General features: G+C 32.6%; 1 protein-coding gene across 3 annotated transcripts in view; it reads left to right on the top strand.

Annotated features, from left to right (window-relative positions):
- The window catches only part of LOC143916378 (monocarboxylate transporter 9-like), a 38,231-nt gene extending 23,645 nt beyond the window's left edge, over positions 1–14,586 (top strand). For 2 of the 3 annotated variants that reach the window (XM_077437454.1, XM_077437452.1), the window contains exons 2-8: positions 7,874–7,999; positions 9,862–9,987; positions 10,076–10,280; positions 10,360–10,545; positions 10,663–11,718; positions 12,613–12,738; positions 12,813–14,586. In XM_077437454.1, coding sequence (XP_077293580.1) covers positions 7,883–7,999; positions 9,862–9,987; positions 10,076–10,280; positions 10,360–10,545; positions 10,663–11,718; positions 12,613–12,738; positions 12,813–12,973 — 1,977 coding nt within the window. In that variant the 5' untranslated portion in view covers positions 7,874–7,882 and the 3' untranslated portion in view covers positions 12,974–14,586. Of the gene's footprint in view, positions 1–808; positions 845–7,873; positions 8,000–9,861; positions 9,988–10,075; positions 10,281–10,359; positions 10,546–10,662; positions 11,719–12,612; positions 12,739–12,812 lie in introns of all 3 variants that reach the window. The other variant, XM_077437453.1, reaches the window with a different exon arrangement.
- Positions 14,587–17,967: the final 3,381 nt, after the last annotated feature.

Genomic DNA, 17,967 nt, shown 5'->3' with positions numbered 1-17,967 from the left:
AAATGTCAATATGTGAATTGTTAAACAAATATTTTCATAGAACCAAATATGTAGATAATGTAAAAAAAAGCAATCAAAAAATTATGCAAACACACATTTTTGATATTCGTGATTTTAACATTAACGATGGAAAATTTTTATTTAGCGTTCATTTGCGAATGTATTATGTATGTATGTTATTATTGACATTCAAAATCTCCGCCTCGTCACGAAATTCAACCATTGTATTATATTTTTTCGATGAACGATTTGAATAACGGTTCATGAATATGCAATCGCTCTTTTCGGCGCCCACTGTGTATTGAAAACAACGATTTGGGCAAGTTGCTATGCCCAATAAAACTACATAATTATAATATCCACCAGACAAAAAATAAATAAAATAAGAGTATTTTATAATTTATTTTATTATTCAAAAATTTTTGCGGGTCGTGTTCAGTGGTTTTTAAGTTCAGATGTCACTTTGTGAATTTGTGAGAATGCCTTCAATAGCGGTGGTTGCGTTTATATTTAATGCCAATCTTTAATACTGCTGGTTAGATTTGGATATTTGTGACTCCAAGTCGATCGTTTCTTATCAGAGTTTGCCATAATTTATCTGATTTTCATTGTTGAAACGGTTCCTCAAATTAGTAATAATAATCATCCTACCTGTTGTCACAAATATCTGAATTTGATTTATGCACAATATGTTAAAATTTATGTAGAAGTCTAAATCCATAGATGTCTCAATGGATTAATTAATTGTACTTCAGCCTCTCAAAATACAGTAATTTATTTAATAAAAATGCTGTAATTAATTGTCTAGGAAGGAGAATTGGGGTCTACCTGTCAGGCCTTCTTTGTATGTACATATATATCTATGTATAAATCAAATAAAATAATTCCCTCGTCATGCGTCCAGGTGTCATGGAACTAAAGTATTCATTATTGTCTTGATTTAATTTAATTTAATTTAATTTCTTTCTACATTCTATTTCATTCTACATTCTACATTCTACATACAGGATATTTATACAACTAGCTCTATATACATTGTCTATTTATCCGGCTGAATCATTTGAGGATGAAATCTTATCAATGGTTTCACTTTTCAACTATCACAACACCTAGTCACCTATATGTACATATGTATTTAATATTATAGTATATATGCGTCAGCTATGCTGACGCATATATACTATAATATTGCCATAATATATACTATAACTATGCCAGCAGCATAGCTCGGACGTTAAGCTTCTGCTTACCGTCAAGAAGGTGCCGGGTTCTATCCCTGAATGAAAATGAATTTTTCAGAGTATGCTGTTGGTCAGACCTGGATTTGTGACTTCAGGTTGATCGTTTCCTTATCAGAGTTTGCCAATTTTCTCTGATTTCATTGTTGAAACGGTTCCCGGAAAAAAAAATTGGCTAAAAATCCTTCCTACCTACTATGTCACCACTATTTGAAAAATTTGATTGATGTACAATAAAAATTTATGTACAATTCATAGATGTCTCGTTAATTTGCGAGTTTTTTCAGTGTCTCGCAATTCAACGACTTATAATAAAAATGCTGTATTTGTATTTGTAATTGGCCAGGAAGGCGCATTGGGATTTACCTGTAAGGCCTTCCTGGTATATATGTAAAATAAAATAAAAAAATATGTATATATATATATATATATATATATATATATATATATATATATATATATATATATATATATATATATTATTTTTTTTTAATACGCATGTCATATTTAGTTTTACGTGTTTTTATCTTATTAGAATTGCAACCCACAAACCAAGACCATTGCCTTTTGTTTTATAAAATATTTTTATTTATTATGAAAGATAAATGACCACATCCTCTACATATTAAAATGAAGTAAAAAGCGATATCATGGTTAATGGTGATAAGTTAATCAAAAAACATTATATGTACATAAAAAAAAAATTGATTATGTATAATATCTGAACCGAAAAAATAACGACTGGCTCAACTCTCATTATGTTAACAATAATATTCTTACAGATACCATAGAGAGACGATTTTATCTAATTTCATAATTTATTTCACAACCCTATTATATTTTCTTATTCAAAATGCGGCATAAAACCTTTTTACCATTTTAAAAAGGTAATTTTGCCGCAATTTTAATATATGTATGTACATATGTTGCATTTGACATTAAATTTTAATTTATAATATATAAAATTCCATTCTCAACATAGCATTGACACAAAGCAAAAACACATAAATAAGTTTGTTGACTTATAAATAATAATCATAGCTCTTAATTGATTCCGTTGCATTAGTAAGCTAACTTCAACGATAATAATGAATAATTAATTACGCTTCTGTCCACTTACGCGAATCTAATTGACAGTGTAAAATCAATGTTTTCAATCGTTCAATATAACGAATCGATCAACGACAATCTATCAATGCATGGATAAAATCTAAACTACAAATGAGGATTAACTTTATGACATAAATCCAATTGTTGCCAAGCCGTGTATGTAAACTGATCGTAATTTTCGTTTCAAGTAATCTCTGATAACGATCACTTCAATGAAATCGTGTCAGATACGAGATGATGTGAGTTGCATTATTTATCTTACACTTTCGAAATCTATTAATATTTCAATCTTGACACTATCATAAAAGCAATTAACTGTGGAACTTTTGATAAGGGCGTTAATGAAATTGAGAAAACATGGAACCCACATATGTATTAGGTGAATTCGCTTTTATTCGTGAACGAAAATTGGAATTAAAATCCACTTTCAAATCGATTTTCATTCGTTTTGAAATTTCACACAGATAATAAATTATTACAAGTGCATTCAGGTAGTTATGTTCGAATTATGCAGTCAGAAAATACTAAATTATACGGTTTTCATTGTTATTGGCTTTGTTGCGTGTGGTGAAATTTACAATTTATAAACCCAGAAATGGTGATACTGTTTATTCTTCCACTTTATTTGTTCAAATGTCCCGCATGGTCTGAGTTGTGTGAGTTAGCATCTGATTTATGTTGAATCTGGAAACATTTTTGATAAAAAATTCATATTTTTGTTTAAATATATTGTATTTTATACAAAAAATCGTTGCTGATAATAATTGATCCTTGTTGGTATTGGTAACAGTGAGTATAAAGTTCTAGCGACTTCGTAAATTAATATCAATAACTGACGAATGTACTGAACACAAGTTCATAGGTTTTTTTCCTTTGTCCATGTTTTTCTAATTTTGTTCCACTGCAATACAAAACAATATTTTATTGTAATTGTGTGTTTTCCTAATATGGTATTTTCTGTAATAGTTGTGTGTTGGTCACAGGGATTTATTTGAGAAATGCGTTGAACTCTTCGGAATTTTTCACCATTGAGTTACTGAAACCAGTTTATACTGTTTAAACGCACTTTGCCAGTTAATAATTTGCGCGGTATTTGAAGTGTAAAAATTATTCCTAAATATATTTATTTCCTGAATCTAACAACGATAATTGCCCCTCAACAATGCACTAACAATTCAAGGCAATGAAATAAGACTATTTATAGTGAAATTAGTCTATTACGCCATCAGCAGAATGTTGATTTTGAATAATGATTAAAGTGATTTCTTAAATATCAGATTATTCATCAAAATTACTAGTTGATAGATCAAACAAAACAAAGTACATATATCTAAATAACTAATGTTTGAGTTGGGTGACACTTAGTATACATACATATCTGCTAGTAAGCTACATGAAAAGTTATTAAGAGGGCTGGACACCAGCGCCTTGTCCATACAAACGTATTACACTTCTCCCTTCCTCAATTATGGCACTAGAAAAATTAATTTTTAATATGCTATGGATATCCACCATTGGGATGCATCTATCGTTTTATTATTTTGATTAGTTATTTTTTATAGGAGCTAGGAGCCGCCAGACATCTATAAAATCGCCTCTTTTTTTACACCCATGAAAAGAGTCCAGCGTGCTTATTTAACGGTCGATTTAAAAAAAAATACGCACATAGTTGCACAGAAAATATCTTTCTCATACCGATGATGTAATTTTTTTAAAAATTGGTCCAGTTTTGGAAGAGAAAATAGGAGAATACGAAACCTCGATTTTGTCGATTTAAAATACGTATTATCTGGTCGAAGCGCAACTGTCGCATTTACCAATATATATATATATATATATATATATATATATATATATATATATATATATATATATATATATATATATATATATATATATATATATATATATATATATATATATATATTGATATATATGGTCGCATTCACTCAATATATACATTCACTCAATATATATATATATATCGAAGAACGGCAACAAAATTAAGGTTTCGGGTGTTCAGCCCTCTTAAGGGCAAACAATAAACAGCTATGTATATATACATGAAATGTTCCTAGATGTACATATTGTTCTTAAAATATGGTTGATTTTAATTTAATTTCTTTGTTTATTTTAATTTAATTGTTTTATTTTTGCAACTATGAAGGCTTAAAAGTGATTTGCTAATCTTGACAGAATGATACCAATATTTTTATGCGTTGATTCAAAAAGTAAACAATCTTTTAAACAAATGACTATTGTCGTCATACAATTTGAAATATGCATTCATTTTATTCGTCGTTAAATCGTCTGGTGGAAAAATGCTTATGCATATTAGCTTAATTTATTGTTCAATTTAAGTATATACATATACTAAAAGCAAAATTTCAAATGGATGTTTACATATTACTAGGACATTAAATTAGTCCATAAAACCATTCACAAAGATTCCAGAATGATATTGAAGAATTGTCACTCTGTGAATAGTTAGGGCGAAAACACACTGAGTGAGACATGGTACGTGTTTTTTTTAGATACTTTAAAACATGTGAAAAAACGCAGCATCCCTAGCATGGTACATGGCACACAGTTCCAAAAGTCACCCCCTGGTGTGTTTTCAGTGATATTTTATCCTTGTATTTATCCTTACTTGACAGTGCTCGATAACGGTGAATCCCATATTTGAAGAAATGCAGGTAAAACATATGCACTATCCACGTGCAACGACAGCCGAATTCGGTTTGGGGAACACCCACTGTCACAGCGTGGAGCCAAGGACGTGACGTTCCGTACTATTCAGTGTGTTTTCGCCCTATAGTTCCTTCATAGTTTCATGATCCTAAAGTATTTAAGTTTTTAAAATTAAATAATTTAAATAATAAGTTACGTATTATACTGATACTAGTATTGTACCCAATGAAGTATCATCGCATGGGTTATGGCATATTAAGTTATTAAATAAAAAAATAAAATAAAAAAAATATATCGGTGCTGTGTTCGATCCGCACGCGGTCGTACCTTTTAATACCTTTTAAATACATTTAATTTAATATTTATATTTAATTGTTTTAAGCATAAAAGGAATTTAGATAGGGATAATAATAAGCAAGAATACAATCTAGTAAATAAGGAAATTAAAAAGAGAATAGTCAGGGATGTCAGGGATTTTAACAGCAAGCTAATAGAAAATACCATTAAGAATAACCGTAGCCTGAAAAAGTGCAAACAGGATCTTTTCTTAGGCAAAAACCAAATGATCGCAATCAGATCAGAGAGCGGAGTAATAATTAGGAATAGAGAAGAAATCATAGACAGAGTTTACACGTTCTATGCAAAACTATACGAGAACGACAACGGCCAATTCCCCGCTCTGGAATCGACACACGGCCAAAGGGTTCCTGCAGTATTGCCTAGCGAAGTAGAGGCCGCGCTAAAAACTGCAAAGAACGGTAAAACCCCAGGGGAAGATAATATTCTCATTGACTTACTAAAATGTGGCGGCCCCCCCCTAATTAATATCTTAGCTAGGCTTTTCAGCAAATGCATCCAGAACCAAGCTATACCAGAAGGATGGAATAACGCAACTATCATTTTAATACACAAAAAAAGCGACAAAAGCGATATCAAGAACTACCGACCCATTAGTCTACTTTCAGCGGTCTACAAGCTCTTCACGAAGGTTATTACAGAAAGGCTGAAAAATATCCTCGACGAGAACCAACCTATAGAGCAGGCAGGGTTTAGGGCAAATTTCAGCACAATGGACCACCTCCAAGTAGTTGGCGAACTAATCGAGCGCGCCAACGAATATCAACGGCCATTGTGCCTAGGTTTCGTCGATTATGAGAAAGCCTTCGATACAGTTAGTCATGATGCAGTACTTAACGCTCTAAAAACACAGGGAGTGCCGGAACCCTATGTGGGACTGTTAGCTGCAATATATAAGAATGCCACAGCTTCGGTTAAAATTTTTTCAGGTACAGATAGATTTAGCATAGGAAAAGGAGTAAGACAAGGAGATACAATCTCGCCCAAGTTATTCAATGCGGTGCTTGAGGGAGTTTTCAGGAAATTGGATTGGGATACAGCCGGAGTAAGCATCAATGGTCGCTTTTTGAGTCACCTTCGGTTCGCAGACGATATAGTTTTAGTAGCTCGTGATTCAGCTGACCTACTTATCAGACTAACACAGCTGGACAGGGAAAGTAGAAAAGTAGGATTAAAAATTAACGTAGATAAGACTAAACTAATGTTCAATAGTTATTGCATGCCTGATAGCATCCCCTTAGATGATAAACCAGTAGAAGTAGTAAATAATTATTTATATTTAGGTCAAATAATTGACATGTCTGGTAGTAAAAATGAAGAGATAAAGAGACGTATGAAATTAGGGTGGAGTGCATTTGGACGGATGAATGCTGTTTTTAAATCAAAAATGCCACTCTGCCTGAAGAAAAGGATCTTTGATCAATGCGTTTTGCCAGTGATGACGTATGGATGTGAAACTTGGACACTGAACGCCAAGATGCAAAATAAAATCCAATGCACTCAAAGAAGTATGGAACGCTGTATGCTTGGCATAACGAGGAAAGACAGGAAGCGGAACACGTGGGTGAGAAATATGACAAGGGTAGTGGACATAGTGGATAGAGTGAAGAGATTGAAATGGCAATGGGCGGGTCACGTAGCTAGGAGGATGGACGAAAGGTGGACAAAAGAAGTGCTTGAATGGTACCCGAGAGAAGGCAAAAGAGTAAAAGGAAGACCGCAAGGAAGATGGGTGAACGAAATTAGGAAAATGTGCGGAATGAGATGGATGAGTGTTGCGCAAAACAGAGACGAGTGGAAGCGTGTTGGAGAGGCCTTCATCCAGCAGTGGATGGCGAATGGCTGTAAATGATGATGATGATGATGATTTAATTGTTTAATATGAAAAAAAAATGGTAAAAACTACCTACGTATAAACAACTAACTATATATATATATATATAAACAATATAAAACACCAACAGAAAAATTTATTCAATAATTAATTAACTAAATAAATTGGCGCTAAATGCTCAGAGACTTGGCACTGTCTATTAGCCTAGAGGAAACATTGGTAGCAAACAGTATATATATATATATATATATATATATATATATATATATATATATATATATATATATATATATATATATATATATATATATATATATATATATATATATATATATATATAGAAGTTTTTTCTTTAGATATTATATTCGTACATTATATTGGCAATGGTTTAGCTATGACGTACTATGTCGAATCGAAGCGACTGTTACATTACAGCAAGCGTTATTTTAAATACACACACATACACACAGAAATAGCGATATTATATATGTATAAGATATCTGAAAGAACCTTTCTTTTTTAATATAAATTTTATACTTATAGTTTACAGTCTTCAAGTGAATGTTTGTTCATTATTAAAATAGTTAATAAATAATAAATAAAGTGGAAGCTTATTTTTAACAAACTTTTTTTTTCTTTTCAGTAAAGCAAGATGTCGGCTAAAGAGAAAAGTGAAAAACAAAGACAAGAGTCTCCATCACATGAGAGTGGCATAGGAGAGAGTGGTGGCGCCACACCCAAAAGTGGCAATCAAGAAGAAGCAGAATTGGTAAATATTGTTCTGCCTGCAGATATTGTTCTAATATTTAAGCCTAAAACTTATTATAAAACAAGTCTATAACTGAAACAGACTTCTTATGTCAGCGTTACCACAGCAGACATTATCTTACGCGTCGCCAGTTTTCAGCTGTGACAATATTTCTTCACCTGCTTTTTTAAACGCCTTTTAAATTTACGACCGTGTTTGCGAGCTTGTCGTAAATCAAGTGCTAGATGGTCGTCATAGACGTTAGACATGTGTAATTCTCGCTTCAGCAATGAAATTTTCAGCGTTGTTTGGACGCAAGTTTGCACCTGTTTTGCGACAATGTGACACAATGTCGATACGTGCAACGTCTTCCATTAACAAGATTAATCGTGTCGATGCTGCGATCAGATGATTGAACAATTATTATTAGACGATCGGCTTAATATGATTAATTGCGTCCTATCAAACTGCACTCTTGCGCAACATCACTCACTGATGACCTAGATTTCAAGGAATGATATACTTTTTCCTTTCTTCACAAGGCGCTTGCTTGTTGGGCATTTATTGTGATCAAATTTCAAATTTAACCTTCGTATTAAACTTGTAGTAATCGTTTCAATCGATTTTAGCTTTATTGAAAGTAGCAATTATATATTTTTTATTGCACATTCGAAATACTGCTGTACCATGAAAGCATTTTAATTACATAAAAAAAGTATTGTGAAAGGTACATTTTAGCTCATTCGGTGATTATTCCGCAAAAAGCGATCTCGCACATGTCACTAATATCTCGATCACGGAACATCTGGCACCCAAAAACGGCTACACGACAATTGGTGCAAGTCCAAAAGGTTCAACGACAAAATGTACCCGCGATTTTTTTTTTACATTTTGTCGCGGGTACATTTTGTCAGTGCACTAATTTTCGGGTACATTTTGTCGTTGAACCTTTTGGACTTGCACCAATTGTCGCGTCCCCCCCAAAAACTGGCACGCAAAATATTGTACTAACGAGAACTCGAGTGCCAGATATTCCGTATTCGCGATTTTTGTGGCAACGATTGTCGTGCGCGCAATCGCAATGTGCGAAATAATCCGTTTACCATTTTAGCTATTTTCTGTCGTCTTCTAAAAGTTACAGAATCGAGTGAAAATTTGACCGATATGCTGAATACCTGATCAAATAAAAATTGTCAAAGAAAATTTTGTAAATTCTAACTAGAAAGTCTTTTACATGTATAATTTTTAATTTAGAGTCAGAATATGAATCTGTCAATTCTTGTTAATTAAAAATTGTGACTTATTGCAGCAAATTAATAACATAATATAATAAAAAAAAACTCTTAAGTGTTACGCACATTGTATCAGTTACTTTATTACGCCAATTAATCTCTCATATTAGGACATTGAAATGTGAGATGAATTAATTTCCCTTTTGGAAAACCCTGGAAAATTTCACTCGTGCTTTTGAACTCCATTTACGTCAGTCTATGACCTTTTCTACCATCGTTTACATACTTAATATATGAGCCGTTATATTTGAAAGTGGCAGAAGTGCAATTTTCAGTTCCAAAAACACTATTTCTGTTTAATTAATTCACAAATTGTTAACACTTATTTTAATTCGACAACAGAATTAACGTATTACAGGCCGTCAGTATTTTTAAATATTGTAAAACATTATATTTAGTGTTTTGAGAGATATTTCTCGAAATGAAGAAAAGTTGACTTACGCCAATTTCAATTATAACGGCTCATATGTTGAAAATATAAAGTAGTATTATTTAATATTCAATTAAATAATACTTATTAATAAAAAAAAATCATCTCTATTTATATTAATTAAGGACTTATGTATATTAAAAATTATGTAAAATTTTCAGATCGTTCCACCAGATGGAGGTTGGGGATGGGTTGTAGTCGCAGCATCTTTCATTTGCAACACATTAGTAGATGGAATCGTTTATTCTTGTGGTTTACTTTTAACACCTATGAATGAAAATTTTGGAGTAAGCTACCATCACAATATTTTTAAAAATGAAATATGATTGACTTATCGATTAAATATACTAAAATGTGGTTGCTGTTTCGATCCAGGTGTCCGAGGCGAAGATGGCTTTTATCAGCTCCTTACTGTCAGGATTTTATTTAATTGCTGGTCCATTCGTTAGTGCCTTAGCCAATCGTTACGGATTCAGAATAGTGACCATGATTGGCGCCATAGTGGCTGCAATATGCTTTTCAGTTTCGTATTTTGCAACTGGAGTTATTTTCATGTACATAATTTACGGAGTCATTGGAGGTTTGTTTCTATACTATTACTTTTTAGAATGTATTGTTAGCATTTGGGTCATTTATTTTTATAATGATAATTGTTTTAGGTATTGGACTTTCTATGATTTATATACCAGCTGTTATCACTGTCGGATTCTACTTTGAACGGTGGAGAGCTTTAGCTACGGGCATATCAATGTGTGGATCAGGAGTGGGAACTTTCCTTTTTGCTCCGCTCACAAATATGCTTCTGAAGGAGTTCGGCTGGCAAGGGACTTTAATAGTTCATGGAGGTAAGTGCAAATTTTTAACATATGGTATATCTTCAATATCTAGTCAATGTGAAAACACTGGGCCTTTTAAAAATTATATATTTTTTGTGATATAATTTAATATTTTATTCATTTTAGGTTTAATATTGCTCTGCTTCCTTTGTGGAATTATGTTCAGACCGTTAAAACCGGTACGAGTGACACTTTCAAACTCTGATGGGGAAGACAGCAAGCGCAAAGATGAAGCCGATAAGTTGTCGTTGCTGTTAAAAGCTCAACAGAAATCAGATTCTGGGTTCGTTTTCCCAATTGAGATGCAGAATAAAGCATCTCCGCACACCTGGATGGGTGTAGCACCTAACGACAGTTATCCAACAGCTGCAGAAGTGTTTAGAAAGAGCCACACAAATTTAGAAATGAGACGTATGTCAGGTGGAAACGTTAAAAATTCAGAAACACAAGGAAATGGTCAAAAGTACATAGTAGTATCGAATGGAAGAGATGAAAATACAAATGACGCTACCCACGAGAACGGCAAAACTGAAAACACTGTACCATTGTTAATCGATGAGAGCAACGGTGAAAGAAGGAACACTGTAAGCGGACGACAACCCAAAGAGCACAACAGAAGTAGGAGAGGAACTTTAACTAATGATACCCAAGTATCACGTCCCATGTACCGAGAGGATATATTCTTCGGTGGAAGTATGAAGAAGATTCCGCAATATCAGAGCAAATCCTCAATCGGTTATCACATGTCAGTAACACATTTGCCTACTGTAGAAGACGTGATTGAAGAAACAGAAGCTAAATGCACAATGTGTCCTGTAGCCGTCAGAAGGACTTTGGCCACTATGCTTGACTTTAGTTTATTGAGATCGCCTTCGTTTATGCTGCTTGCTTTTAGTGGATTTTTCTCCATGTTGGGATTTTTTGCACCCATTATTTACATTCAAAAGAGGGCCATATCTGGCGGTATGGATTCATCTGCAATGTGGCTTATCAGCTGTATCGGTATTGCAAACACCGTGGGCAGAGTGCTATGTGGAGTGTTGAGTTCAATCGAAGGAGTTAATGCTTTATGGATCAACAACATTGCTATAACTATTGGCGGTTTGGCCACAATGGCCAGTGGAATCAGTTATTCAGTCGGATATCAGTTTGCATACTGTGTCGTATTTGGACTATCAATTGGTTAGTATATATCCCAAGAATAAATTCATTGTTAATTTGAAAATAAGAATTGTGATCGTTTTGTGATAGAACGTGATATGCTCTCTATGTATTGTATACTAGTGTTTCTACACGGCTTAGCTCGGTATTTGTAATATAAACCGCTTAAACATGGCCAATCTAATAGTAAACATTTTAATTTATTTGAAGTTTTATTTTATTTAAATTTATTTGAATATTCATTTGTTTTTTATTAAAGGTTGTGGCTATTTGTAGATACTATATCTGCAAATTCTTGGCTATTTGCAGGTACTCAATCTGCGACAGGCGCAAAGCCTTCTGCGGATGCGCGTGAACTTATAATCCGATTATAATTCTTAAATTTAATGTATGCTAGTCTTGTTATTAATCAATCGTTCATTATACATGAGGTAAATAAATTTCGCACGTTATTATAATAGATTTATATCATTTAGCTAGTTCGCGGCTTGTACTTGTATGTAGGTATTATACGTTGTATATGATAATAATTTTCTAACAATTAATAATAATAACTAATATGGATTATATTTTTTACTCTATGTCACTTAACGAGTTCGAACTAAATTTTAAGAGGTTTAAAACAAAATTTTAACAGTAAACACGCTGACAGTGACAGTTCACGCGCATGCGCAGAAGGCTTTGCGCCTGTCGCAGATATAGTACCTGCAAATAGCCAATAATTTGCACAACCTTTATTAAATTGAACGTCACGGATTCTACGAACCAAACAAACATACATACATACAAAGTCTCTTTCGAAATTATATGTATATTAGATTATGTATATGATTTGACTTTATCTAGAATTTAGAATGATTTTAATTGATACATTATTTTCATATATCTAATATGTATTTTATTTTGTGTTTTCAGCTTGTTTTGCATCTTTGAGGTCGATCATAGTAGTCGAATTGATGGGTCTAGAAAAGTTGACGAATGCTTTCGGTTTACTTATGATGTTCCAAGGTATAGCGGCTATCGTCGGCGTTCCAATTGCAGGTAAACAATCAATTGAACTGAATTGTGGTTCCGCTTGATTATTTCTTACAGTTACTAATAATATTTCTGTTTAGGCATCTTTTACGATTTGACGGGATCCTTCGACGTGTCCTTTTACATCGCTGGAGCATTTTATACATTCTCAGGATTGTTATGTTATCCGTTGAAGATGATTTCACAGTGGGAGAAGGCGAAGCAAGAGAAATCAGGAAAGAAAAAATCAGACAATATGTGAAAATCGCATATATTGCCAATCGGACATATCCACGGTGTGAACATTTTACACACATTCAACTTAATAAGTGATTTTTTATAATGAAAAATTAAACAAAGGACTGATTTTTTGATATTAAACTTCTGATGAAATGCTTAAAAGAAAATGTGAACAACCGGGCGTTGTTAAAACCTCATTTATGAATTATTTTTTAATATTATATTATATGATGAATATATTTTTATATTCTTTGTAAATAACATATAGCTTGTATACAATAAAATAATTGTATACTGATATGTGGGACTGAATCATTGTGTCACTTAAGATTCAAGTATGAATGAACGAATGAATAAAATATAATTATTTTATTATGATAAAAATATTACAATTTTAATGTAACGATATCGAATTTACATTTGTAAAAATATTTCATTCCTATAGAAGAATTGTATTTATATTAATTCATATTTATTTTTATATACATTTACACGAAGTATCTTAAAATTAAAAATGATATTACACAATAAAGTGATAGTGCTATTTACAAATTGCAGTCAACTAATGAATTGGAAATAAAAAAATTATCAAACTAATGAAATTTAAATATAAATAATATTATAAAACTGTATAAGTTCGTACAATGCATTCCGTCGTTTTAGTTCCTATAGAAATCCGCATCTTGTTAGGACTTTTAATTTTAAAATAATTATATTGGCTGTGTAAACTTTAATTCTGTTAATGTATTTGTATTAAAATATATAAATTCAGATAGTCCTAATTATACCACTTCTTCAATGAATATTCTCATTGTGCATTAATTAATAAAATGAGATTATTGTATTAATTATGATACAATAAGATGCATTTGTATCGGAAATGTTTCATTGAGAGTATCTGAACCAACTCAGTACCATCTTCTTTACACAGAATTTATTTTATATTTTCAATATCAATTATTTAAAGCTTTACAATTAAGAGAGTTAAGTTTATTTGCTCAAGTTTATTGTTTATCTGGAAGAACTTTTTTGAATCATTTGTTAAACACATTTTTTAATAGTATATGTATATAATATGTAATTTCGTACTTCTGCAGCTAAACCATTATTAATAATGCATTCCTAAATATTGACATAATACTCAAATTCTCGTGCCAAATCTTCATTTGACAATTTATTGTATCGATTCTTAATCTTCTATCAATTTCGTGTCTTCGCAACAAAGCACGACACGAGAGTGGAAAAGACAATTATCTTTTTATCACATTCTGTACGGTGGTTGTAGATAGCAAAATCTTTATTAGACCATTTAATTTTACTATTTTTAATTACAATATACTCGTGACTTTTGAGGATTGTATTTTAAACATTTTTCTAGTCACTTCAGTGTTTTGTATAGTCTATCACTGTGCTCAATAATAACAACTGAACTACTAAAATTATGTATTATCTCATTATTTTAGTATTCAGTTGTTCTTATATAAAATAAAGTAAAAAAAATAATTGTATAATAGATAGATAAGATCATTACTCCTAACACATCCTCATATCCATTGTTGAACATATCGGTTATTGTAATTAATAATATACGTACATTATTATTTTGAAGACATGTTAATAAAATTAAGCGTTTATAAAAGAAAGTCATTTGTTTTAATCAATCTAATATTATATAAAGTCGAATAAAATAACTTTTTCAAGAGCTTCTCTTGAAACGTAACCTTAACTTATGTCGCGTTTACACCTTACTTGTTTCTTGTAATTGTCAACAAGACAAATAAAGTCATTCACATAATATATCAAACAAGAGAAGGAATCATTTTTATTATGTATGCAATGGCAGATTTAATTTGGAGTTCACCCTCCCCTTCCCCTAATAATGGTGTGATCATTTTGTTCATTGTGAATTGTGGGTAAATATAATAAACGTATTTTGAATGAATTTACAAACCTATTAACAAACAAACAAAAAATGGAAAACAATTTAAGGGGGTATTCTAGTCTAGAGGGACAAATTTTGGGGGTTTTTTAATATTCAATAAAACAAAAACTAACAACATTTTTGATATGCATTTTTTTATTATATGTTTATTAATATTTCAATAATACATAACAAAAATGAAAAGAAAAAACATTAAAAATTAGTAAAATAACAGGCTGGTAAAGTGGGGGAGGTAAAAAAAAGGGTGCCTCCATCTTGATACGATTACAACCCTTCTAGTCATCCGAAAAAAAAAAAAGTCATTTTTTGGCCTTTTTTTTCAAAGTTTTGAATTTTTTAAAAATATTAAAATACAATATTTTTACATAATTCTGGTACGGACCACAGAGGGATATATAAAAAAGAACCGTGAGATTTCATAGTGGGGGGGCTGCAGACATTATTCAGGCTGTAGTAGCTCGTTAACCAAACCGGTGATCGAATGAAGACAAAAATAGCTTGAATATGTACTATACTGGGAGGTCTGCAGCCCCGCAGCCCATATGGATGACAAAAATAGCATGCATTTGTACTGTACTGGGAGGCTGCTACATCTGGCGATCCTCGTCGGGATTACCGAACGAATAGACCGACTCAAGTGGATACTAAATAGCAACTGCTGTTAGAATTTACCGCGCCGCGGGTGAAGCCCGGCCGGCCGTAAGAGCACAACCAACGGCCATGAAGGCTTTTAGCTCGAAAAATCGTACTCGAGACGTACCGCGTAATATTGACAGCAATTATTTATTTATAAGAGCCCTTCTATTATTATTACATTTTTCTGATCGAGTGCCAGATATTCCGTATTCGTGATTTTTGTGACAACGATTGTCGTGCGCGCGATCGCAATTTACGAAATAATCCGTTTACCATTTAATCAATGCCATTTATAAAAATCAAGTTGAACATGCGACAATACAAGTAATAGTAACGCTCTTAAAATAATTGGATCGATGACTGATCGAAACACGACACATTGAAACTGTTGATATTGATATTGGCGCCATTTTTCGTTCAGGACCTGATGATCGGCTGTTTTTTCATCACAATGACAATAAAGATAATTCATCACAATGGCAATAGAGCTTTTTCATTACAATGGCAATAAAGTTTCTCTCCCATAAAAACTGTTTTACTTTCTCTTTCAGTTTGACAGGACGTGAAAAAACACTTTCTCAATGATCACTTCATTTCCACAGGGAGAGGAAGATAATTTTATTACGATTCCGAGCAAACCCAGGCGCTGGGAAAACAAGATTAATGGATAATTTTTGTGAAATGGAGGAGGTGGCTAATTTTATAATTTCGAAAATGAAATATTCCCCCTTTTTCGACATGTCAAATCATTATGAAAAAAAAGCATGTTTGAACAAAAAAAATTGAATACCTTGAATGTAACTATGTATTTTTTTAATGTTAAAATCAACATTATTGATATACCTTCAAGTTGCAGGTAAAATTTTGAAGAATTTAAGATTTTTTTGATAAAAAAAGCCTTTTTAAAATTATATAAAATTCAATTTGGGATACCCAGCGAATAGATTCTTTGTTTGCGAGAGTTCATAAGGTTTTGGTTTGATTTCGTAAACGTATCAAATTTTGTTTTTTATACTTCTTATATTCCTCAAATACATAGATTAAGTCGTTGGTTGCATATATAAATAAATCGGATTGACAGGATTCTGCTGGCCCAAACTTTTAGTAACATTAATCAATTTGATTAAGACATAAAATAACATGCATGCTCCTGGCCTGATCAAATCTAGGGCGGGGGGGAGAAAATGCCCCCCCCCCCCATTCTCCTCTCTCTTCAATTCTCCAAACTCTTATACAGTGTTGTGAACTTCCAGATGCTCATATCTCGATTACATTCATTATATGTAGTTAGTTAGTTAATAAAGCTGTTGAAAGAAAGCAAATAATATTCTTGCAATACCCACAGAAATCCCCTAAGCAGTTTAGATTTACTCTATTGAAATTTGCTCTACAGATTAATTTTGTTTAGAGAAGTTTGCTCTTTGCACTCCATTACTTTTAAGTTTCAAAATACTTTTTTCTTGTCTTCATGCATTGGAACTTTAGTTTTAGTCACAAGAATGACAAATCGTTCGAAATTAATACTATTTCGATTACAACAATTTTCTTTACATGTCTATAGGACCGAAAGTGAAATGGTCAAAAAAGCAAATATCGGAAGGCAAAGATCGAAATCGAAAGATATTAAGTCGAAAGACCAAAAAAAAGGGTGCATGGTAAACGGTACTATGTATATATAATATATATCAGTGGCATGCGGTGAAATTATCTCTCTTTTTGTCATATAGCCTTGTTTAATGTGCGCGCGCAGGATACGGGAGGAAAATACTAAATAGCAAATGTTCAAATGCTGAATAGACATCGAACGTTAATTGATATTGTGTAAAATTTGGTAATGAAATATTTTTAAACTGTTTTAAAAGTATACGAATATGTCTTAATAAACAAATTCAAAGGAACCCTTCCCTCGAGAGCTGGTTATTATTTAAATTTTATAGATTCTAGCACTCCACTGGGTACATAAGACGGTCGATTGTGATGCCGATTTCAATGCTCATTTTAACTATAAAAATAAAAAAAATGAAATGAGTTAAAATTTGGATAGTACTGAATAATTTCTCAACTACAAACAAAGTACTCAATCAACGAAATAATTTTAATAATTCACGATAGTCCGTCGGGAATTCGTAAGAATTGATTTTTAGCTTTGTAGGCCGATTCCACACCCACGATTAGAGCAATTCATGAATGGCCCAGTGCGTGAGTAAGGGTCGAAGGCTGAAAAGGCGGAAAAGCCGGAAAATTCAGTGTGTCGACGTGACGTCACGCGCGTGCGCCCCCTCCGCCTCCTCCTATTGATCGGGGTTTCCCGGCGGTCCGGATCGATCCCTGTAGTTCTCACAAGTCCCGAAACACCCTGTATAGCCGGTGGAGAGCACCACACATGTAGCAGTAGCTGAGTGGGCGCAAGGTAGCTCCGCCACTGATGATGCAGAGCG

The sequence above is a fragment of the Arctopsyche grandis genome, chromosome 9, assembly GCF_051622035.1.
Source record: "Arctopsyche grandis isolate Sample6627 chromosome 9, ASM5162203v2, whole genome shotgun sequence".
In the NCBI taxonomy this organism is placed as follows: Eukaryota; Metazoa; Arthropoda; class Insecta; order Trichoptera; family Hydropsychidae; genus Arctopsyche; species Arctopsyche grandis.
This window is presented reverse-complemented; position numbering and strand designations above follow the sequence as displayed.